This window comes from Vipera ursinii, assembly GCF_947247035.1.
Source record: "Vipera ursinii genome assembly, chromosome: 1".
In the NCBI taxonomy this organism is placed as follows: domain Eukaryota; kingdom Metazoa; phylum Chordata; class Lepidosauria; order Squamata; family Viperidae; genus Vipera; species Vipera ursinii.
In genome coordinates this window covers 78299422-78323623 of record NC_139512.1, presented here as the reverse complement: position 1 = coordinate 78323623, position 24202 = coordinate 78299422, and the positions used below count along the sequence as shown (strand labels likewise).

General features: G+C 40.2%; 1 protein-coding gene across 1 annotated transcript in view; it reads right to left on the bottom strand.

Annotated features, from left to right (window-relative positions):
- Positions 1–634: 634 nt before the first annotated feature.
- ALX4 (ALX homeobox 4) overlaps positions 635–24202 on the bottom strand; it is a gene marked incomplete at its 5' end in the record, with an annotated part of 67412 nt that continues 43844 nt past the window's right edge. The window contains 3 exons of the mRNA XM_083348359.1: positions 635–2196; positions 7469–7597; positions 20615–20925. Coding sequence (XP_083204485.1) covers positions 1873–2196; positions 7469–7597; positions 20615–20925 — 764 coding nt within the window. The 3' untranslated portion in view covers positions 635–1872. The remainder of the gene's footprint in view (positions 2197–7468; positions 7598–20614; positions 20926–24202) is intronic.

The following is a 24202-nucleotide window of genomic DNA, read 5'->3' as shown; positions in this document are numbered from 1 at the left end:
GTTACCTCGACTGAGTGGGGAGGAACTGGGACTGAAGAAAGAGCAACTTGATAGTGATCGTAGAAAGGCAGAATTGAAAGTGGATTTTATTACTGATGGCAGCGGGCATACGATTTCTTTGGAGCCATCAAGCTCTTTAGTTATTATTCCAAAGTTTGTATGTTAAATATGTCAGTCTAAACGAGAAAATCCCATCAGGTGGTCTGCTTTCCCTAATGTGGGAAGTTAGGGAGACGTTCTCCTTTTATTGCCCACAGATTTTTCTCCCTGTTTCGTTCCTCACTGAAGCCAACCATCAGGCTATGGTTGGGCAACCCTTAATTTATGGACAATCAATTAATTAAATTAAATTGCCACAACTGGTTTGCTGATGTTGCAATAAATGCATTTGTGTGTGATGGGGGAACGTGGTACCAAAGTGTTCCAAATACTAGGTAACGTATAAAAAAAGTTTGACTTGGTTTACACTAGCAAGGAGTCCTTGGCTTGCTGTCAGAATCAGTTCATGGGCTTATGATTGCAAAATGACACTCTGGAGATGTACATCTTCTTTTTTTTTGTAACTACTGTTTAAAGATAAAGGTTTCCCTGGTCTAATTGTGTCCAACTCGGAGGCGGCAGGGTTGGGTTTTTTTTGCTCATCTCTACTTCTTAGCCAAGCGAGCCAGCGTTGTCTGAAGACACTTCTGTGGTCCTGTGGCCAGCATGACTATACGCAGAATGAGGCACGCAGAATGAAGTGGTACCTGTTTGTCTACTTGCATTTGCGTGCTTTCAAATGGTTGGGTGGGCAGGAACTGGGGCAAATAATGGGAGCTCACCCCATCGTGTGGCACTCTTAGCTTGCCTTTCACGGAACCCAGACTTGGCTCATGCCTTCGCAATTGCATCCCTTGGCTAGAAGGGGAGATTGAAATGACAGAATAAAAGAAAAACGACACAAAGCCACTCAGTAACTCACACAATTCCCGTGGAAGATAAGGTGTGGGTAGATTTTCTGTTGCCTTAGGGCAACTTTGCTATGGGGTACTGGAATCAGGACATCTTCTACTCAAAATGCATCCCATCTCCCCAGTCTTTGGCACCAGCCATCTACAGTGATAGCAGCCATATGCTTTTTGGTGCTGGAGATCATATATAAACCCTCTTCTGTTCCATTAAAATATAAGGGTTTCACAAGAGCTCACATGGGAGCAATTAGCCAGAAATTGTGGGTTGGCCTTTGTTTTCTTGTTTGTTTGACAGAGAGAAAGAGAGAAAGAAATCAGATGAACTTCCAGATGGAGGGCTCCTAATGCTCCCAATCAAGAAATCCTGTGCAGCTATTCCCCCACCCCTTCTCCTTCCACTTTAATAGATTTTCTGGAGTCAGAAATGTGAAGGGGGGCAGGGGGAAGGGAGGGAGGATCTCATGGGAAAATACAGGACTATTTAAAAAAGAAAGACAGCATGTTTTGGAATCCTCCCCCACCCCCACCCCGATATTGCTGTGGAAAAGGCCAACGCTTACATGATGGAAGCCTTGGTGGGAGGCAGCTTTCATGCTAGATAGAGCAGGAACAACAGCAAACTGGCAATCAGGAGAACAACAGCACAAGGGGAATTGAAAACTCAAGTTTGTCTGATGTAGGGGAAATATCCCCTCTTGACTTCCACATTCCTGTTCCTGGGGAGGGGGTGGGGAAAGGCCTACATGCTTAAAACACTCCAAATACGGCAATCGGCACCATGCCATTCTCCCTAAGTAAGCAAAAAGTGCTGCATTCAGACCTCTGAGGAGGGCGCACACTGCCCCCAGTCCAAGAGCGGAGGGTTTGGGTCATCTGTCCTGCTTGAGCTGTCCATTTCTCGAGGGCAAAAGCAGCAGCCCTGTCATGTTGCCCACGATATGGCGGCACTGTGCTCCTTGGCTTTCATCCGCAGGGCTGCAATGCTGGAAGACTTGCGGTCGGGCTCGCCGTTCAGCTCGTAGCCATTGATGCTGGGGCTGATGCCAGCGCTGCCAAAGAGGCTACCCATGTGCGTCTGCCCCACGTGGCTGCCGGGACCCGAGACGCTCAGGAATTCGGAGACTCCTCCGGTGGTGTGGGGATGAGCATGTGGGGACATGCAGGAAGGCACCGAGTCACAGGGCACTACACAGGCAGGCACGGGGGAGGCGGCACCGTTGTTGCCGATCCAGGAAGGATTCTGTATCTGAGATGGGGAGGGGAGAGGAAAGGAAGGAAGGAAGGAAGGAAGGAAGGAAGGAAGGAAGGAAGGAAGGAAGGAAGGAAAGGAAAGGAAAGGAAAGGAAAATTAGTTCATATTGGCTTATCCCATACCGCAAGAATCAAGAACAGGACTTTTCTAAAGGTGTGGACAGATTGTCCATTTACTGTAACATCTCTCTTTTTTTTCAGTCAAGCTATCCCTATTTCAGTTTACATAATAAACGAAGTATCTGTTTTAGTGTTGAAGGTGTAAGAGATGGATGAATTTAGAGGAAATGGGGGCGGGGGAAGGGATAGTTAGTGGTGCATTGGTTAGAATGCAGTATTGCAGGCTGATTCTGCCCACGGCCTGGAGTTCAATCCTGACAGGGCTCAAGGTGGACTCAGCCTTCCATCCTTCCGAGGTTGCTATGGGGACCCAGATTGTTGGGGGCCATATGCTGACTCTTGTAAACCGCTTAGAGAGTGCTGCAAAGCACTATGAAGTGGCATATAAGTTTTAAGCGCTATTGCTATTGCTATCATGGGGAATTTAGTCCTAATAAGGAGATTTAGCCTTAGCCAAACAAACTTCATTATAGTTTAGGTTGCAGCATCGCAAAACAGGTAAGCAAAAACTACTATGCTTACCTAGATGCACACCACACCACACTGTAAAACAACTTCCATTGGTTGTAGGACAAACACTATAGTGGGTTGCAGTGGAAATGCTACTGTTTATATACCCATGCAAAAGTAAACAGGGGATGGTGTTGGAATTTTCCACTTGTTCAGAAATATATAAATGACCAAATGGGGATTAGCCAATGCCACAGCATGTTGAAGGGTCTCGTCTGAAATTGACTATACAGATAGTCCTCTCTTATAGGCTGCCTTATTTAGTGACCATTCAAAGTTATGATGTTGTAAAAAAAACAGCTATGTGACCAGTCCTCGCTTTTATGACCCTCACTGTGTTCCAAAGTCATCTGATTGTCATTGGCCCAGACACAAAATGCACATTTCCATGAGAATGCTTTGTTTCAGGCAGACTCAGGAAGATACCCAAGCTCCTCTCTACTTCCAAGCGCAGAAAATTTGAATCTTTTAAAAGAGAAACGTAGCGCTGTGGCGGAAGCCAAAGGAGAACGTGGGAATGGAGGCTGGGCAAACAAGGGACAAAGTCTGGAATTTTCAGGAAAAAGAGAAATACAGGTAGTCCTCGACATACCACCACAACTGAGACCAAACTTTCTGTTGTTAAGTGAGACACTTGTTAAATGAATTTTGCCCCATTTTACGACCTTTCTTGCCACAGTCGTTAAGTGAATCACTGCAGTTTTTAAGTTAGTAACACGGTTGTTAAGCGAATCCGGCTTCCCCATTGACTTTGCTGGTCAGAAGGTTGCAAAAGGAGATCGCATGACCTTGGGACACAGCAACGGTCATAAATATGAGTTAGCATTCAAATTTTGATCATGTGACCATGGGAATGCTGCCGTGTTTCTCCAAAAATAAGACCCAACCCGAAAATAAGCCCTAGCATGATTTCTCAGGACACCTGTAATAGAAGCCCCACTCCAAAAATAAGCCCCAGTTAAGATTGTCAGACTGACCGATGCAATTAGTACCATATTTCCCTGAAAATAAGACCTAACTGGAAAATAAGACCTAATGCGTCTTTTGGAGCGAAAATTAATATAAGACCTGGTCTTATTTTGAGGGAAACATAGCACAATAATTTTAAATGAAAAAATGACCATGGAGATGAAACATGAGCATAAGTCACTTCTTTGTTGCTACTGTAACTTTGAACTTTGACCTTGTTGTAAGTCAAGGACTACTTGTATAGAAAGAATACAGGATTATTTCACTTCAGAAAGCTACTACAGTTGGAAGAAATAGATCAGGGTTCTTCAAACGTGGCTCTTTTATGACTTGTGGACTTCGACTCCCAGAATTCCTCAGCCAGGCACACTGGCTGAGGAATTCTGGGAGTTGAAGTCCACAAGTCATAAAAGGCCAAGTTTGAAGAACCCTGACATAGATAAATGACCAGACAGATGTGATATGTCTTTAACTGCCATTTGATTTGCTTGGGGTAAACCAATATTCTCTGCTTTTACATTTCTGTATAAAGCCTGAGATTCTGTTCTTCAGGTGTGTTCCAGAAGACCTTTTTTTTTTTTTAAAAAAAAAAAACAACTTAAAAACCTTTCTTGTAATGATGATGAAAACAACAACAGAAACAATAACGTGCCCTTTGTGGCATGTTTTGGATTGATGGGTGTGTTTGTTTTACTCTTCCTGGGCGTTTGTCATTTCTTTCTGTTCTTTATTATTTCAAGATGTTTTAATAGTTCATGCCACCCAGAGTTGCTGTAGAGTTAGGCAGCCATACATATTGGGAAATAAATCAGTGAATGGAATCTTCCAATCTGTTTGCTGAGACTTTGGACAGAAAAATCCTATTTGTAGTAGACCAGTAGTTTCTTATGATCTGCTGGAGGCATTACACTTTTGTGGTTTTTCATTTTTATATCAACCTGCTGTTTTCTTACAATCTGAATAGTGTGGTACTGCATCTCCTTCGCCACTGAATGTGTGCCTTGTGGGTATTTAAAGTTAAATGAGATGATTTTCTATTTTAAGCTTTTTTTTTTGCAATAAATTCTGATTTCATTCCCCACTTCTAAAATTGGCTTGTCTCCCAAGGAAGGGAAAACCATTTCCCCACCCTCCACCCAAACTAAAATTTTACCTTTTTATCACTTACTTTTCTCATACACCAACGTTATGAGGAGGCAACTGGTGAGAAACTCTGTGGGGGGAAGGTAAGTGGTGGCAGTGGAAACTACCAAGCTGCTACCCCAAAGCAAGGGGGGAGGGGAAATCTTCCTTCCTTCCTTCCTTCCTTCCTTCCTTCCTTCCTTCCTTCCTTCCTTCCTTCCTTCCTTCCTTCCTTTCCTTCCTTCCTTCCTTCCTCCCCTCCTTCCTTCCTTCGTTTTATCACATTTTTTCACAGCCAATCTCACCTAACTGACTCTGGGTGGCTAGGGTATGGCTACAGATAGGGTATGATGACCTTGAAGGCTTATGGAAGAAGAGATCTGAGATTCCAGCTTTCCAGAAGCATGGAGTATACTTTTGACAAGAGAGAACAGGAAATCCTCGAGTTACGACCACAGTTGAACCCAAAATTTATGTTGCTAAGTGAAACATTTGTTAAGTGAGTTTTGCCCCATTTTACAACTTTTCTTGCCACGGTTGTTAAGTGAATCTGCCTTCCCTATTGACTTTACTTGTCAGAAGGTCACAAAAGGGAATCACATGACCCCCTCTGGACATTGCAACCGTCATAAATATGAGTCTGTTGTCAAGCATCTGAATTTGGTTCATGTGACCCTGGGGATGCTGCAACAGTCATGAGTGTGAAAAACAATCATAGCTCACTTTCTTTTTTAATGCTGTTGTAACTTTGAACAGTCACTAAATGAACTGTTGTAAGCTGAGGACTACCTGGTATTTATAAATGCATAGAAGTGTTGTTTGGGGAGGTGAGAGTTCATCATTCTTATTTCCTTCCCTTCTGTTCTTTTTACCTCACCACCAATCTAATGAAGTGGACCTTGATCCACAATAGATTATGTGTTAATACACATGAACAAGTCAGGTCTCAAAAAAACTCTGTTTTTTTTGCCGCAAAAGAATAGCAAAAGCTAAGCGATCCTTTAGAAACTATAACAAAATTCATACTCCAGCACTCCTTTGCGCCTACTACACCTTTTTTTTAAAAAAGGATACGTAAAAGGGAAATATTCTTACAGTAACTAAGAATGGGGGAAGTCCAGATTCAGCGTGCCCAAAGGGAGGGGGGGGAAGCAGAGAGGGAGGCGTGAAGATGAGAAGAGCATAAGATGAAAGAAAGCCAGAGGAGAGGATCCAGATGGAAAGTAGGAAAACACAGTTTTCTAACAGGCCTCGATTTCTCAGCCTTTCATCATCATTTGCTTTGGCTCTGCCCTGACCTTTCCTTCTGGCGGGTTACAAATAAGTGGCAGATACTGTGAGAGCAATAGGCTAAAACTCAAAGGTGATCAAAATAGGCTCCATAAAATGGCAAGAATCCCGATGCCATTATACTTATATATATATATATATACAGTATATGTATAATGGTTGGAAACTGATCAAAGAGAGAAGCAACCTGGAACTAAGGAGAAACTTCCTGACAGTGAGGACAATCAACCAGTGGAATAGCTTACCCCCAGAAATCATGGGCGCTCCATCACTGGAGATTTTTAAGAGGAGACTGGACATTCACCTGTCTAAGACAGTGTAGTTCTTCTGCTTGAGCACGGGGCTGGACTAGAAGACCTCCAAGGTCCCTTACAGCTCTATTCTATTCTATTCTATTCTATTCTATTCTATTCTATTCTATTCTATTCTATTCTATTCTATTCTATTCTATTCTATTCTAATTCTATTCTATTCTATTCTATTCTATTCTATTCTATATACTGACAATTCAATCTCTTTTACAATATGAAATAGAACTACAGTGATCATAGGTCCTTTATTTCAGAAAGCTGTCCTTCAGATTTATTTATTTTTCAAAAACTCAGTTCTGGCTTTTATTTTTGGTCATTTAATTTTTACCAGGCAAATGGTACCACCTGATGCATAGCCTGATTGCAGAAATCTTTCTTAACATGTGCCTCTGAAAACTTCAGAGCTTTTTATGCTTTTCAGATATTTTTATTAGAATATGCTTTTTTGAATTGTTTTTCTTTATTTTGGTCTTTTTTGTGAGTGAAAGGAAAGAAGAGGATAACCAACAGCAAGATGGACGGACTCAGTTGCCGTGACAATGTGTGTACTTTTGGAAGTTCTGAAGGACTAGGTTATTATGGGGGGGGGGAATCTATTTATATGATAGCTAAGAGTTGACACCAGCTTGATGGCTCATAATCAATCAATCAATCAATCAATCAATCAATTAGCTGAGGACACCAAATGGTTTACATACTCTCCAAATCAGCTCTCTACTTCTCCATACTGTGGAGTACTGTCCTTGTGGTGAGCTGGGCGGCAAACAAATGTAATGAACAATAAATACATAATTAAATGACTGTTACAAATAGGAAAAATTAAAATGTTCATTTCTTGAACCTTAAACTCTCATTTGACCTAAGAAAACCTCAGCTGATTTATGACAGAACCTCTGATAAAACAGACAGAAGTCCAGGACAGGTGTGTTGAATAAGAGCACTTACCTGGGCATAGTTTTCTGCTCGAGTTAGCAAAGGCAACTCATAGGCAGTGGAGAAATGTGTGCGAACCTGTTGCATTTGACCAAATCGTTCTCGTTTTCTCCATTTTGCTCTTCGGTTCTGAAACCAAACCTGAGGAGATCAGCACCGAGAAATCCACATCAGAGAAGAAGCCATCAGTACCATATTTCTATAGACAGTTCATTGAGAAGGTTTAAACAAGTACAATTGTGTCACATATTTAAAAGTGGTGCTTTACATTGCATACAAGCACAAATCAAGCACCTTTCTTTGAACCGTTAAAGCAACCATCCATTCCAGAAAGGAAAGCAAAATAGTTGTTTCTGCATGCATATGGGGATAAGCTGCGGATTGCAGCAACAAGCTGTAGTTGTTTGAAGTCTTCCAATGATGAGGCTACTTTAGCTATTTGAAGAGATGTGCATCAATCATGCTATGAACCACCTCTTCCAAATATTTTGTTTAGCTAGTTAATAATTTGAAGAGACCCAGTTTGGTGTAGTGATTAAGGCATCAGGCTAGAAAGTGTGAGATTGTATGCCTTCAGAAAAAGCTTCCCATGAAAACAGGTGGGGACTAGTACAGAGAGTGACCAGGAGTCAGCACTGATTCAAAGGCATAACAATAAAATGGAGGCCTCTGCCTCAGGTCAAACAAGCTGTCGAAGAAGAAAAGCATAAATTAGCTGATTACCTAAGAGACAGCCAATAACAAACATTGATGCACATTAAAAACTGGAACTTACTAAATGTACAGGAAATTGAATATTGAAATAATGAAATAAAAGCCTGAACAGATGCTGGCAAAGAAAAACATTACATAGTCAATGTCTACAAAAGACTGAAGGGAAGGTGGAATAAAAATCAAACCTGGCAATGGCTTAGAAACTGGAACCTTTTAAAAAAAGAAATTGAGGGCTTGATTTTGGCTGCTCACAGCAAGCTACTTGAATTAATGCAATCAAGGCCAGAACTGGAAAACCAGCAAATGATTTTGGTGCACATTGTGCACCAAAGCACAAGAAATAGTAGATCATATATGCAGCTCATGCAAGATCAAAACAACAACATAACACAGTTGACAAAATGATTCACTGGAACATCTGTGAAAATGATCTTGTACCAGTACTGAAAAACTAGTGGGAACATAGACCTGAAGAAATAGTAAAAAATGAACAGATTAAAATATTGTAGGATTTTTGAATACAGACTGATTTAAAGTCTTGGCTTATAATGCACCAGATGTAACTGGGGTTGAACAGATAATTGACATGGTAGAATTGAAGATAAAAAAAATTGAAGATGATCACAAAGTATCAAGATTTGAAAATTGAAATCGAAAGATTAGGGCATACAGCGTTCCCAATGGTTATCAGCACACTGGGTCCCGTGCCAAAAAATCTTGGAGAGCTGTTAGAAAAACTGCTCATTGACAAAAATTTCCACGTGTCATTTGCAAAAAACACACTACTGGGATCCACCCATATTATTAAACTAATACATTGTGACATTCTAGGTTCTTGGGGAGAACTCGATGCATATGAAGGCCCACACTAGCTAAAGAACTGGCAGCTGAGATTTCACATTGTTGTGAACAGCTATACTATTGTAATGATAACTTAAAATCCAAATGGACAGGCTCTATGCTTTGCAGCCAAAAAAGTCATATTGATTGGCTATGTTTGTTCAAGAGCTGAAGGGGGTAGAAGACTTCTACAAATGTGGTGAAAGAAAAGCATGGTCTGACTGATCACATTAAGAAAAGCCAAGAATCTTTGCTGAAGAAAGTCAATTAAGGAAAACTCTTGAAAACAATACAGGTGAAGGTAGAATATAGAAATGAAACAATTAATTTAATTTTAGATTACCCACATAATAATAATAATTTGAAGGAAAAATGCTGCTCCTGAAATCTAGCAGTAGAAGCGATCCCAAGGGTCATCTAATCATATCCTTTCTTCAGCACAGGGTCATTTGAAATGAATGAAAATCTCCACTGCATGAGGCAATTTTTTTCACTGATTGATAGTTTGAACCATCAAAAATTCCTTCTAATATAAAGCCTGAATCTATTTTCCAATTGTTTCAACTGGAACAGTTGAACAGTTAAGGGGCAACAGAGCACAAATCCATTCCCTCCTCAGTATGATAACCTTTTAGATATGCAGTGACTGGTACCACATCACGAAATACTTTGTTGAATGCTTGCTGAAGTCTGAATATATAATGTCTATGACATTTCCCTGATCTATTATGCTAATAGCTCTGTCAAAAATGAAATTAAAACTAATCTGGCCTGGCTTGTTTGTGACAAGCCCGTGCTGGGTCTTGTGAACTACTGCATTCCTATCCAACTGCTTACAAATATGTTATTTAATTATCTGTTTGAGGACCCTGCACAGTATAGACATCAAGTTAAAAGAGCTGTACTTTACAGAGTCTTTTTTTTTCAAGACAGATCCAACCTTTCCTTTCCTTCAGTCTTCGTAGATGTAGCCATTCTTCAGAATTAGAACAATTAATCAGTGGAACAACCTGCCTCCAGAAGTGGTGAATGCTCCAACACTGGAAGTTTTTAAGAAGAGACTGGACAGCCATTTGCCTGAAATGGTATAGGCTTTCCTGCCTGAGCAGGGGGTTGGACTAGATGACCTCCAAGGTCCCTTCCAACTACTTCTTCTTCTTCTTCTTCTTCTTCTTCTTCTTCTTCTTCTTCTTCTTCTTCTTCTTCTTCTTCTTCTTCTTCTTCTTCTTCTTCTTATTATTATTATTATTATTATTATTATTATTATTATTATTATTATTATTATTATTATTATTATTATTATTATTATTATGTTGGCAGTCCTACAGTCTTCTCTGCTCCTTTCTTCAGTACTTTAAATTACAATTCACCTTGTTTTGGAGACCTGAATTTGTTTATGTTAACTAAAATGTTCTTTTGCCATCTCCTTGCCTATCTTAATAGGCGGCTCCCACCTTCCACCAGTTGATGCCATCATATCGTATCATATCCTTCCTTTCACATGATGTCATTTATATGGTGTTTTTATGTTGACTGTAATGTGTTACAGCACTATTTTTTTATCTCGCATTTCTCCTGCACGTACAGACACATGCTAAATAAAATTAATAGTAACAATAGTGCTATTACTATTTCATGCAGGAAAAAACAACCCCCCCAAACCCAAACAGGAACCAGAATGCAAATTGCAAAACCCAGATTAAAGCAAATAATATTTACTCTCCAACAGAACAACGGTGCATTCCCAAAAGTTGATTAGTTGTAGGCTGTAGCTCACATTTTAATTATCATATGTGTGAGTTACTGTTGAGAGCTGGAAGAGTCCAAAGGCCTATTTAAGCTAGAATTCTATTTCACATATAAGATACATTTAAAACATTTATCATATGGACAAGAAAGTAACATTCCTCGCCTACTGTTGCTCTCCAGCAAATGACATTTAACATATGCTGCCTATGATTTAGGCAATAGTAAACAGCTTTTTCAAGCTATATAAATTGGTGGCTAACATCAATGTCATAGTAGAGGAATCTACAGTTAATTCTACCATATCTAGTTCTCTGGCTGCTCCCCATACAGTAAAAAGTTCTTAGGTTTTAAGATTCTAAGCCTAGAAACACTGATATTGTCATAATACTTTATGCATATAATAAAGCTAAATTATCAATACTCAGAAAAGAATCTGAAGTAAGAGTTGAATTAGGATTCTAATCAATTGTCATGATTTTCATCCTTTGCTGCGGCTATTAAAAAAGATTAATTTCAGTCTAGATGATACAGTGCTTATAATTCTTATTTTTAAAAGTAATGCTGGCTGGGGAATTCTGGGAGTTGAAGTCCACAACTCTTAAAGTTGCCAAGTGTGGAGTTATAATGTCATGTAACGTAACGGTAATAACTTAAAGGTCAATAATTATAATAAATCATAATAATAAGCAAATAAAGATCCCGGCATTTCTTTGCACAAGTGAAATTTCTAGGTTCTAGTCTGCATTACGTGTGTTTGCTCCTCTTAATAGAACTCAAGAGATGAACAAACATCACCATGAAACATTAGACAGTTATGAAACGCAGATGTCTAAAGGTTTTATTTCAGTGAATATTTTCCCCTGTTCCCATGTATTATTTTCCTATTATTCCTATTTTATTTGCCATTTTGTGTATTCTTCTCACCCCCCGCCCCCCCCGATCCCTTTTTAGACCTGATAATAGGAGAGAATAGCAGTTCCCTTTTCCGTCATCCCTTCTCCTATTTTTAGCGTCCGACTTACCTTTTAAAGTGCTGGAGCCATTCTTGCCAGTCTCTCACTTTGATCTCGGAGAAGAGATTTCCTTCTGCTTGCTTGAAGTTGGCAAGGAGCATCTCAGTGACCTCCCCGGGCGGGCGGGGGAGACGAGATGGTTTGTTGCTTATCCAAGTAGCATCACTCATTTGTGTGTAATGGCTAGGGCTGCATTTGTACAACTGTCTGCCAGCTGTAGCATTTTGAGCGACGGCAATTATTTTGGCCTGGAACTGGCCTGTGCTTTATACCAGAAATGATGATGATGATTCCCTACTAGTAAGACAGGAACTCCGAAAGACTACAAGATCAAACAGGGAGCATGCTGGCGGGAGGGGAGTGTGGTGATGATGCTGGAACACACTCTTATTCGGGGGTGGGGGGTGGGGAAACAGCCTAAGCAATAGGGCTGAAAGTATCTATCACCCTAGCTAGACTGCCTTGCCTTCACCATACATTGACATTGACCCCCTCCTGTAAACAGTCCAGCTGGCAGCCACTTGCAGGCTTGGCCAAGCCCGTGTATCTTTGATCTGCAGATGCAGAGTCCAGGATGCTGACCCTGCTGTGTGAAAAGGAGCGGGTAACAGGTAGAGAGGGTGCTCTCAGTGGGGAGCAGAACAGATGCTATGCAGATGTGCCCATCTCCATCGATGGCAAACACATTTCTCTCTGTCAGTGTAAACCATTCCCGAAGGTCCTCCTGAATATGCATGATGTATGCTTCAGAATTGTTCTAGGCTATCCAGGCATGCCCAAAGGCGAGGAGAAACCTTAACGGCAACTTTTGATGGGAAGGCTTGTGCTGGCAATATGTGTAAAAAAAAACCAACCCAAATATCAAAGCCGCTTTCATATTCACAGGTTAAGCTTTTCAGAGGAATGAAGCTGACCTTGGACCTCTAAGAAGGTTGATCGGAGAGGGAACCAAGATCTAATTTTCCATTTCAGAATGATCAGGCATTTGAGGAAGCGCAGTGCTGTGTTGAGAGCAAGTCTGTGGAGCAGATGCCACAGTTCTGTTCTGCAAAATGAATAGGAGACCCTCTTGACACAGCATGGCTGACTTAACCCATTTTAATGTAAGGAAGTAATATAAAATTAACCTCTAAAGAAGAGGAGTCTGATAAGGCAATCGAATCAAGAACGTAAAATTATGCCCCACTAGTAGAAAAATAATTAGGGGTTGGGTTTTTTTGCCTGTTTGCAGTACAGATCCTCCCTCCCTCCTAAGTGTTTACAATTAGGATGGAATTTATTTTACTTATTTTATATCAAATTTGGAGACAGCTCATGTCACAGAGCAATGTACAATTAAATTTTCATATGTGCTACAATTTTCATATGCAATTCAATTTTCAAAGATAAGCCCAGTTGATTTTGTATTACATTAAAGGTGGGGGGAAAGGGGGGGGGCTGTCCAGGCTAAATCTGAGTTTTTAAAGTTGTTGAAGTTTAGTCCAGAGATCTAAAAAGGGTTAGACTTAGGTTTGATATTAGTGTCAACACCTCATCTCTTCCTTTGTTTCATTTTAACAAACATACGTCGCAGTTAAGCAGTGATGAGCTTTTGGGCTCAGTAGCCATGGTTTAGAAAAGTAGACCCTAGCCATTCATCACTACTTGATTGATACCAATTGTGAAAGCCTATACCAGTATATAAGGGACGCGGTGTCTCAGTGGGTTAGGACGCTGAGCTTGTTGATCAGATGGTTGGCAGTTTGGCGGGTCGAATCCCGAGTGCTGTGTAACAGAGTGAGCGCCTGTTACTTGTCCCAGCTTCTGCCAACCTAGCAGTTGGAAAGCACGTAAAAATGCAAGTAGAAAAATAGGGACCACTACGGTGGGAAGGTAACAGCGTTCCGTGCGCCTTTGGCGTCTAGTCATGCCGGCCACATGACCACGGAGACATCCTCAGACAAGCGCTGGCTCTTCGGCTTTGAAACGGAGATGAGCACCGGCCCCTAGAGTTGGAAACGACTAGCACGCATGTGCGGGGGAACCTTTACCTTTTACCTTTATACCAGTATATATACCAGTATACCAGTATATACCTCTCAATTTTTTACTAACATTTCCAGAAAAGTGACATTGATTGCTAAAATTAAAAAAGAGAAAACAATCTAGTCCAACACCCAAAGTTCTCTTTTTTCTGCACCCTTTGATAACTATTTGTAATACTTTATGTCTCAGCAGCTAGGTTGGAACACTGGGCTAGATATGTGCTTGGATGCTAAACGTCCAGAGAATACCAGGTTGTTGTCTAGATTGGGAAATCAAAGAACATTCCAGAAAATGGCCATAGCATAACTGCTGTCAAGTAAACAGCATATTGATTTAATTGCTGGGACTTGAGGTCAAAGCTAGGGCATTTTTACCTTTTATGGTGTTTTAATTCTGTTGAAATCTGATTATAGTCCAAGTGCAGGTAATCCTTGACTGGCAACCATTCATTTAGCAACCATTCAAAGCTACAACGGACACTGGAAAAATGTGGCTTACAACTAATCCTCACCCTTAATGACTATCACAGCATCAGATCATCAACATTTGGCACTCGATAACCAGCAGGCATTGATGAGCGATGCAGCATCCCGAGGGTCATGTAATTTGCTAACTTCCTAGCAGGCTTCCAAATGCACAGTGTCAACAGGGGAAGCCCAATTTGCTTAACAGCCATAAGATTCACTTACTTAATTGTAGTAATTTGCTTAACAACCATGGCAAAAAAAAGGTTGTAAAATTGGGCGCGACTTACTTTACAGCCGCCTTGCTTAGCAAAAAAAAAAAAAAAAAATCCTGGTCCCAACTGTGATTGTGAGTTGAGGTCTGCCAGTGCAAAAACATCATTTGATTCCATCAGAAACAATACTTATTGGAATGTGCAAGGAAAAGATCAAAGGCTTTCCTTTTATATTCAGGACGCCAAGATGGAGAAAGACAAAACTTTCATCTGCTTCACCAACAGAAGTGTCAACAATAAGCAGACGTTCTTTCCTTACATAAATGGGAAATTCGTGTGCATTAATGAAAAACAAACTAGAAAAGCTATCCTCAGGTTGAATCAGCCATGATGCTTATTTCAGGCATACCTATATATTCCGAAGGTATTGCTTCATAATCTTTCCAAAATCATTAAAACCAAAGGGGAAATCATCACAACTTTTTATCTACGATTCAGTGCTTTGTAACACTGCAGAAAGGCAGATGCTGTGTCTGTTGAACAAGAGTGAGCAAACAAACAGAGCCAGTCTCAAACAATGCTACTTTTAGTTTCACTTTCTACATTCTGCAAATTGCTATAGTGTAGTGCAGGGGTAGACAACCTCCGCTCTTTTATGACTCGTGGACTTCAACTCCCAGAATTCTGAGAGTTGAAGTCCACGAGTCATAAAAGAGTTTGCCTACCCCTGTGGGACACGCTGGAAGAGACTGGAATTGAATGGTATGATTGACAACTCTAATTTCTAATCACAGAAGTGGTGTTCAGGGGACATTGCTGACGAAGCCATCCACTCCATGGGGCAATTCACTCAACTCTCATAAGATGTAGGTGAGTCCATTAGTCGTGTAATGACCATTTCTGAAGTCCTCCCTTGCCCTAAGCTGGAAGACTATCAAGAACTACCTTTTTTCATTTTTGGTAACAACAACAGTTACTGTATATCTTCCCCTCCCCAACATCTTTATCTTCCCTTTCCTTCAGTATAAATGAATGGGGTGAAACATAAAGAGAAGTGATAGAGATGAAGTCTTTAGAAAAAGCCTGTTTTGTAAGGTTCTGAAAGCCTATCATAATTAATTGCAAGAGGTCGATTTACCTGGAGGGCAATTTGGGACTAAAATTAACAAACTAAACCCTGAAACCACCACAAACAAAACCACATACATACTCTTTTAACCAACCATGTATTTGTCAGTCAGAAAGTTCACCAAATCTCACTTGGAGTGGAACCTAATTTGAATAAGTTATTTTCTGAATCCCAGAACTGCATTCAAGGCAGATTCTCAATTTAGTCCCACCATGTACATGATTCTGTATTTGGCAAATCCTGAATTTTTTTTTGTGTGTGTGAATCCTTGCAAAATGATAATTCACTATTATTGACCACAGACAACTTCTGGCTTACTTCAACAAATGCCTGTGGTTAACTCTCTCAACAGAGCCTTAACTAATATGTGCAAACATATTTGTTGTAGCCCAGATCTTTGTTAAGCTTCTTTGTGTATTATCTATTCATAGATAATACACAAAGATAAGAGCCTTGGTGGCGCAGTGGGCTAATGCCTCCTTAAGTAACACCAGCTGTCTGCAATTAGTGCAGGTTCGACTCCCACCAGGCTCAAGGTTGACTCAGCCTTCCATCCTTCCGAGGTAGGTAAAATGAGGACCCAGATTGTTGGGGGCAATAAGCTGACTTTGTAATAATGCCGCTTGGGTGTGTGTGTGAAAGCCCTAATAAGCAGGCATTTACATAGAATGAAGGCTACTGCTAAGCTTGTAAGCCGCCCTGAGTCTTCGGAGAAGGGCGGGATATAAATGGAATTAAAATTAAAAAAAATAAAAATAAAAATAGGCATATTTGTTTTAACTAAAATAATTCAGATTCTGTATCAAGTAAGAGTGAAAATTTGATTTATATAAATTATACAGGCCAAGCCACTATATGTACACACTCACAAACATCTGGGCATACTTTGAGAAAAACAGAGAGAGAGACAACGATTGAGAAGTTTCATTTGGGGTCTTCAGATTATAATCCATAGTTATTAGTTTATTGTGCTGGATTTCAGGCTATTTCCAGGTACAGTTTGGAAATGTTAATCCAAATGGTTGTAAATATAGCAATAGCAATAGCACTTAGACTTGTATATCGCTTCACAGCGCTTTACAGCATTCTCTAAATGGTTTGCAGAGTCAGCATGTTGCCCCCAACAATCAGGGTCCTCATTTTATAACCTCAGAAGGATAGAAGGCTGAATCAACCTTGAGTCAGTGAGAATCACACTGCTGGCACTCGGCAGAATTAGCTTGCAATACTGCATTCTAACCACTGGGCCACCACAGCTCTTTATATATGTAGTTTAAGGAGGAATAAAGGAGCAATCTTCCAAGGAATGGCTTCATACAGCACCTACATTTTTCTGTATTTGCAAGAAGTTATGGATGGACTTTTGGAATTCAGCCCTTGCATGAATTTAGCAAAACAAAAACCACTATATGACCTAAAAGAGGTTGAACATATTTTTAAAAGCAAGGAAAATTCCATCCTAACAGGGGTGGGGGGGAAAGAAAGGGGAATTCTCTGCGAGTCCTTTCCCACTTTGTGCCATTGTCCTGCTTGTTGTGACTTTTTTCTTCCACAGCACTGATGTGTTTAGCTATCAAAGGATTCCCTCTTACTCTGTGTTAGGACATGGCCTTCCTAAACACTTTCCTCTCCCATATGAGAAAGAGGTGAAACCATTTGCCATATGCATCAAGATTTTTATAATGTTAATGAAGATATCTAAAGTAGCAAGAAGATGGAGATCACCTTTGAATATAACTGTGAACTGTGTTACGGACAGACCTACATATTATGGCCAACTACAACTGCTACTTAGAACAGATTACTAATGTTTACTTCCACGCATAATATGGACATTATGTGACATCATATTATGTCTTGCTTGCTCTCATCAACAGCCTTAGAGAGAGTGGAACTAATCAGCCCTTGCACCTCATAGTGGGGGAAGCCTTAATATTTTCCACATGCCTATTCCCAAATTTGTGTAGGAAAATTGGTTCTGGCAGGAAATCTTTCATCAGGTGTATAAAAAATATATATATCTTTTTTTCTTTTAATAATAATGTCTCTTTCAAGTTGAATTTGATTCTTGACTTCCTATTATGCTGTCCCTTTTGAGATCACTCCAAGTTGTCTAAGTTATTGCCACCCACTTTAATTGGGCGCTTTCTCTCTTTGATTTAGATAAATGGGAAAACTACGTACAAAAAGGTTGACCATACTTCATGTGGGAGAGAACACCATTTACTTAGATTGCTAAAGAATTTCCATAACTTGGAAGGCATGTTATTTCTACTATTATTACTGCTACCCACAACTATGAACAATTTATGCTTTAAATAAGAGAACCATGAACAATTCCCCAGAATTCTGGGAGTTGAAGTCCAGAGATCTTAAAGTTGCTAAGATTGAAAAACACTGGAATATGCTGTTTTCTTCCAGCGGAGGAAAAAAAAATGGAAACAATCCCCAAACATTAATTATACCAAGAAGTCATTTATCAGGCCAGATTCTTTCTGCTCTCTTCTTCCCACTTTTTAGTTTAGTTTTTTAGTAAGGATTTGTTGTTGTTGTTGTTGTTTTAAATCTCAGCATGTGATAGCCCTGACAAACTTTGCCTGGGCTATAAAAGGAACAAACATCTGTTCGTATAAGTTTCATTTAAAAAAATGTATTTCAAGCTCGTTAGAAACTTTCTGCTTGATGGCATCATTTTGGTAAAACAAGAACCATACTTTATGTAGGAATATCAAATAGAGAACTGCCTTATTTTCTGACTCTTACTTGTGGTTCATCCCTAACATACTCCAAGTGGGTTGTCACTTACGCAGACCACATTCCCACACCCACACATCAGGCTCTTTCTCATGATCACTGTGTCTTGCCTCATCTGACTTTCTCAAACATTTCCATAGTCCTGCTTTTCATCCTGCTTATCCTTTGTTCTCTTGTCTGAGTACAGGAAAAGAGCCAGAATTCATCTTTAATCACTGAAACTGGACACCATTTTATCAGTGTCTTGGAATGGGAAATTCGAGCTTGGGATAAGAGAGCCGAATGGCTTTAGCTTATTTTCATTTCATGTTTAATTTCCTGCAGGCTTAGTTCAGTCTTTCCACTCCTTCCACTAGCCTCCCAAGGTTTTATGGGAAAAAGGGGATCAAGACATATTACTTTTTTTTTTTTGCTTGAGGTTTATTTTGCCCTCCCTCCTCTTTCTTCTTCAGCAAGGATTTTGCTTCAGCAAAGTTTGACATTTCACCTTGCTTTCAAAAGCCTTCCACAGGGCAGGGTCATTGCTAGAAAAGATTTTCATTAATAAGAGAGGATTCTAAGATGAGCAAAGGTTTCTCAGCTGTCTACACGGTGGAGGGAAGCAAGGCAGAGGCAGAACACAGGTAGGACACAGCAAGGAAGCAAGAGAGAAAGAAAGGGCTCCCAAACAGGACTAATTGCTAAAAAGCACTTGTATGCAGAGCTGTATATCCAGATCTTGGCTAAGGTAGCTCGCCACCCAGTTAGACTACTGCAATGTACTGCTCAGTGCTGCTTCAGAAACTGCAGTTGGCAACAACCCATGTATTGCGTGAGAACCACCACAGCCATATAAGCTCTTTGCTACAGGCCTTCATTGGCTTTCACTAGATGTCCAAATACAACTGAAAATACTGACTTTAACCTGTAGAGCCCTTTATGGTTTGAGACCTAGGTATCTCCAACCAGTGTCAACATGTCTAATAAGTTCTCCTGAGAAAAGTTAGTATTGGTTTCCCATTTTTATGATGTTTGAAAACCTAAAGCGGAGGCTTTTGTTTATGAAGTTGCTTCCAGCTTGAAGTTAGGCTGATACCCAACCCAATGATATTCTGGAAATTGGTTGAAAGGAAGCTCTTCTGGTAAACATTGTTTGGGTTAGCGTTTTTTTATTGTTTTTGCACAATTTATAATTGCATCTTTCTTTCTTTCTTTTTCTTTCTTTCTTTCTTTCTTTCTTTCTTTCTTTCTTTCTTTCTTTCTTTCTTTCTTTCTCTTTCATGTGTTGTTATATTGTTAGACAGGTAGTCCTTGACTTATAACCATTTGCTTAATGACCGTTCAAAGCAACTCTTGCTGGAGATGCTGAGAATTAACAATCAAACATCTATAAGTAGTCCTTGATAAACAAGAGTAATTGGGACTGGGAACTCTGTTGCTAAGCAATTTAGTTGTAAAGTGTGATGTCATATGACTGCATCTATTTATGATGGCAGCTTGCTGCGCAAGATGTCAGGTGATTTGCCCATCTGGGACCTCCTGCTGGCTTCCCCATTGACTTTGTTTTACCAAAGATTGAAAATGGTAATCATGTGACTTGCAGGGATGCTGTGACCACTGTAACCGCAAGTCGGTTGCCAAATGTCTGAATCATGATTATGTGACTGCAGGGATGCTGCGAAGACTATAAATTTGAGGACCATCCATAATTCTCCTCACTCAGTACCATTGCAGCTTCAAATGAAAACTGAACAAATGGTTGTTAAACAAGGACTATCTGTACTTTCAAAACATCTGCTACAGCACTGAGCTTCTCTGAAGAAGTTTTAATAATGAGTGTACCAGGAGTTGTATATAATGCCTGCTGTTGTGGAATGCTAGAGGGAGAACACAAAAACCTGCTTTCTTGAATTAAGCATTTAATTTGTAGTCACCTTGTAGCAAGATGGGTGGCAAACAAATGTAATAAATTAATTAATTAATTAATAGGGATTTAGAAAAATCTGAATATATATATATGGCAAAAGTGATCATAATAATAGAACTGCAATATAGCAGTTCAAAACCAAAGGTGCATCAATCAGACCGGTTTGACCAAAAAAACCTTACCACATATATATATGTACACACACACACACACACACACACACACACCAAAGTGTATTGTACATTTATCCCAGTCTAAAGATATTGCTTACTGTTTTTAGTTGAAGACATGGCTGCATTGGGGACTTGCCAATTTCCTTGCTCCCATGTCCTACAGTTTCTTCCCTTACCTGTACTCGGGCTTCAGTGAGATCTGTCCTCATGGCTAATTGCTCTCTGGCATAGACATCTGGATAATGGGTCTTCTGAAAAACCTTTTCCAGCTCTTCCAACTGGTAGCTGGTGAAGGTGGTGCGGTTACGCCTCTTCTTGCCCTTGTTGCTCTCCGAATCGGTCTTGTCCATTGGACTGGGAAGATCATTACTTGCCCTCTCTTGAGAGGTCTTCGCACTGGTGTCTTTCACGCTGAGGTAACTACTATCCATTCCAGCAGAATCAGATCCTGGCTGTAGTTCAGTCTCTCCCAGTGAACTTTCTTTAGCTATGTAGGAGATGGGGGATAGGGAAATGGGAAGGAAAGAAAAAAAACCCATAAAGCTATGGATAAACAAATTATTAAATTGGATGCATGTTTGTGAAGAAAGAAGATACAAGGAAAAGAGATGGATTTAAGGACATGTGCCAGGAGGATGAAATATTAAGAAATCAGAAATATAAAACCATCTGGCTTAGAGTAAAAGTAAAAGATGGATACAGCTTGAGGCCTATAAAATAAATGGAATCATTTAATTTAACTTTAAGTTTGGTTACTTAAAGAAGATCAACTTTGGGTCCACTCTAGCAAAGGTTTGTTGTGCTAATTCTGCTGCGATTTCCTATGCTGAAGTAGGCTACTTCAAAATGTACTAATATGACAAAGGTTTGTATAATTTGTAGGCTGTTAGGATATTCCCTTTTTTTATTGTAAGCACATTGGACAGTAGGATAACTGTTGCTACTTCACCCCACCTTCCCCAATCTAGTATCCTCCAGAAGTGGGGAGATTGTAATTCCCACAATTCCTGCATGACCTTGAGTGATGTTGGCTGAAAATTCTAGGAATTGCAGCTCTAAGATTCCTAGTTGACTGTCAGACTTGGGATGGCTGCTCCATTTGTGGCTTAAGGGGGAGAAATTTCCAAAACATGTCTAAGAGAGAAAATGACATACAGAGAGTCAAATAAGAAGGAGTCTGGGAGCATCTTTGCTGGCTGGGGAATTTTGGGAGTTGGAGTCCACACATCTTAGTTACCAAGTTTGAAAAACACCGGCATACGTTTTATAAGCTGCGACTCAGTTCACCAGGTGCAACTTTATCTGATGTTGCATGAAAACTAAACTCTTCTAATACAATTGGTTAATCGGAAAAAAAGATACTCCAAGACTCCTTCTGACTTTGCCACGGTAGGCAAACACTCTCTGACGACGGAAAGAACATTGTAGTTTTTACTAATGCTCTACCTTAAACACATTTTATCTAACGTCCTGTTCAGTTTGGGTGAAAATAAATTCCACATAGGCAGTGCTTTTTTTGTAAAAGAAAAAGGTGCCGGAACTCACACATGTCATACAACCCGCCTTGCCTACCCTACAAGGTTCCATCCAAAAACGGTGCCGGAACTCCATTCTGAGCGTTCTATGAGAAAAAAAGCCCTGCACATAGGCATATTCACAGCCTTATTTTAATTTTAACTTGTTGGTCACTTTTAAATTTCTTTTTTTAAAGAATGGGAGAGATCTGCAGGGGGAACAGATGGGAAATGAACTTGCCCTACTGTGAGCTTGTCTCCCTGCTTCCTCTAGCTCCTTGGATTGTTAGCCATCAGTCATTATGACTTGCTTCTTGCTTTTGCTTCTGTTATCAGTTCCAGAACATATAACATTCAACTTGCAAAGAATCTGTCATCTTATGCTTCTGTTTGACAAACTGTGAACTGTTTCACATTGCTTCAGTAGAGAGTGGATCCTGGATATTTGGCAAACCGTATGGAAGTGAAGTTTTAAATCTTAATCCTCCCAATTAAAGTCTGACACACAGTATATGCCCATGAGCAGCTTTGTGAAAGAATAATAATAATACAGTGTGTTTACACATGATTGCTCTTCTATCTGGTAACCTGCTGGCTTCCCAATATGTTATTCTTAGGACCAGAATCACACACGTGCAATTTCTGATGCAGTGCAGTGATAAAATAAGAATAGGAACTGAATGAATTACTTAATTTGCAGTTTCAGGACAAACCATCACCTGCATTTTCAAATCTGCACGTTGCTCCATTTTCTGATGCAACTGCTCAACCCAAAACGTGTCTACTACGGAACGTTTTACAAACTTTAAGTACAAAAGTGTCCATTAAAAGGCACACAAAAAGATATTGGTTAGGAAAAATGTGTAGATGGTAATAAAATATTTTTTTTTAAATGGCAAGGCGATCCCAAATAAGAGGGTGAGGAAATGAGGATCTGCACAAAATCAAAAGTGAAAGAGTTGTCCATCCTTAGTTTAAGGATACTTACGATGGTAAATAATCAGCTGGGCAATGCTTAATTCATACATCGCCAGTTTGGTATTAAACAAACGACTTAATGATAATGATTTAGACTCTGGACCAACTTCAGGGTCGTTGTTTTTTTTATAAAATAAGTGCCATTTTCCCCCAGTTCACAATCCACAGACTGTTGAGCATGGAAGAATGATCCATGAGAACAAATTTGGTCTAGTTCACCAGGCTTGAAAGCACTGAGTCCAAGTCCTTCTTTAGCCATGAAAGCCAGCTGGGTGACTTTAGGCCAGTTATTCTTTTCCACCCAATCCACCATACAGGTTTGTTGTTGTGCGGAAAATAGGAGGAGGGAGGTGTGTTGGCTATGTTTGCGACCTTGTAAAAGATAAAGGTAAAGGTTCCCCCGCACATGTGTGCTAGTCGTTTCTAACTCTAGGGGCCGGTGCTCATCTCCGTTTCAAAGCCGAAGAGCCAGCGCTTGTCCGAGGACGTCTCCGTGGTCATGTGGCCGGCATGACTTAGACGCCAAAGGCGCATGGAACGCTGTTACCTTCCCACCGTGGTGGTCCCTATTTTTCTACTTGCATTTTTATGTGCTTTCGAACTGCTAGGTCGGCAGAAGCTGGGACAAGTAACAGGCGCTCACTCTGTTACGTGGCACTCGGGATTCGACCCGCCAAACTGCCGACCTTCTGATCGACAAGCTCAGCGTCCTAACCCACTGAGCCACCGCATCCCTTTGCCACCTTGAGATATTTGTAAAAACCATATAGGTGGGATATAAATAAATAATACACATTTTGTTTTGATGGGGATTCTGGTGTGTGTGTGTGTGTGTGTGTGTGTGTGTACCTGCAATGTGGAACCTTCTGGGAGGGAAAAGAAAATGTAAAGCTCACAGGCTCATGGAGAGGTGGAAATACACACCTTCTAAGTAAACTAAATATATGTAATTATGGAGGCAGTGGAATCAGTAGCTCTGTTTTCCCAGGATTCCAGATGACACAGAGAATGTTTTCTGGATATAAGCATTTCTGCAAAGGCTGATGTAAGCGTGGAGCATGCTTGTTTATTTGGTGATCAAAGTATTTGTACATTGACTATTTCTGCAACTAAAAAGTAGAGTTACGGACGTAATCCCACTTCTACCACCAATGCATTTAGTGCTTGGGCAAATCAGGTGAGAATAAATTAAAAAGTAATAGATGATCACTGGGGTTTAGAGTTGTTTGAAAGGCACTGCTGCTGCCCAAATTAAAGGGTACTCCTGCATAC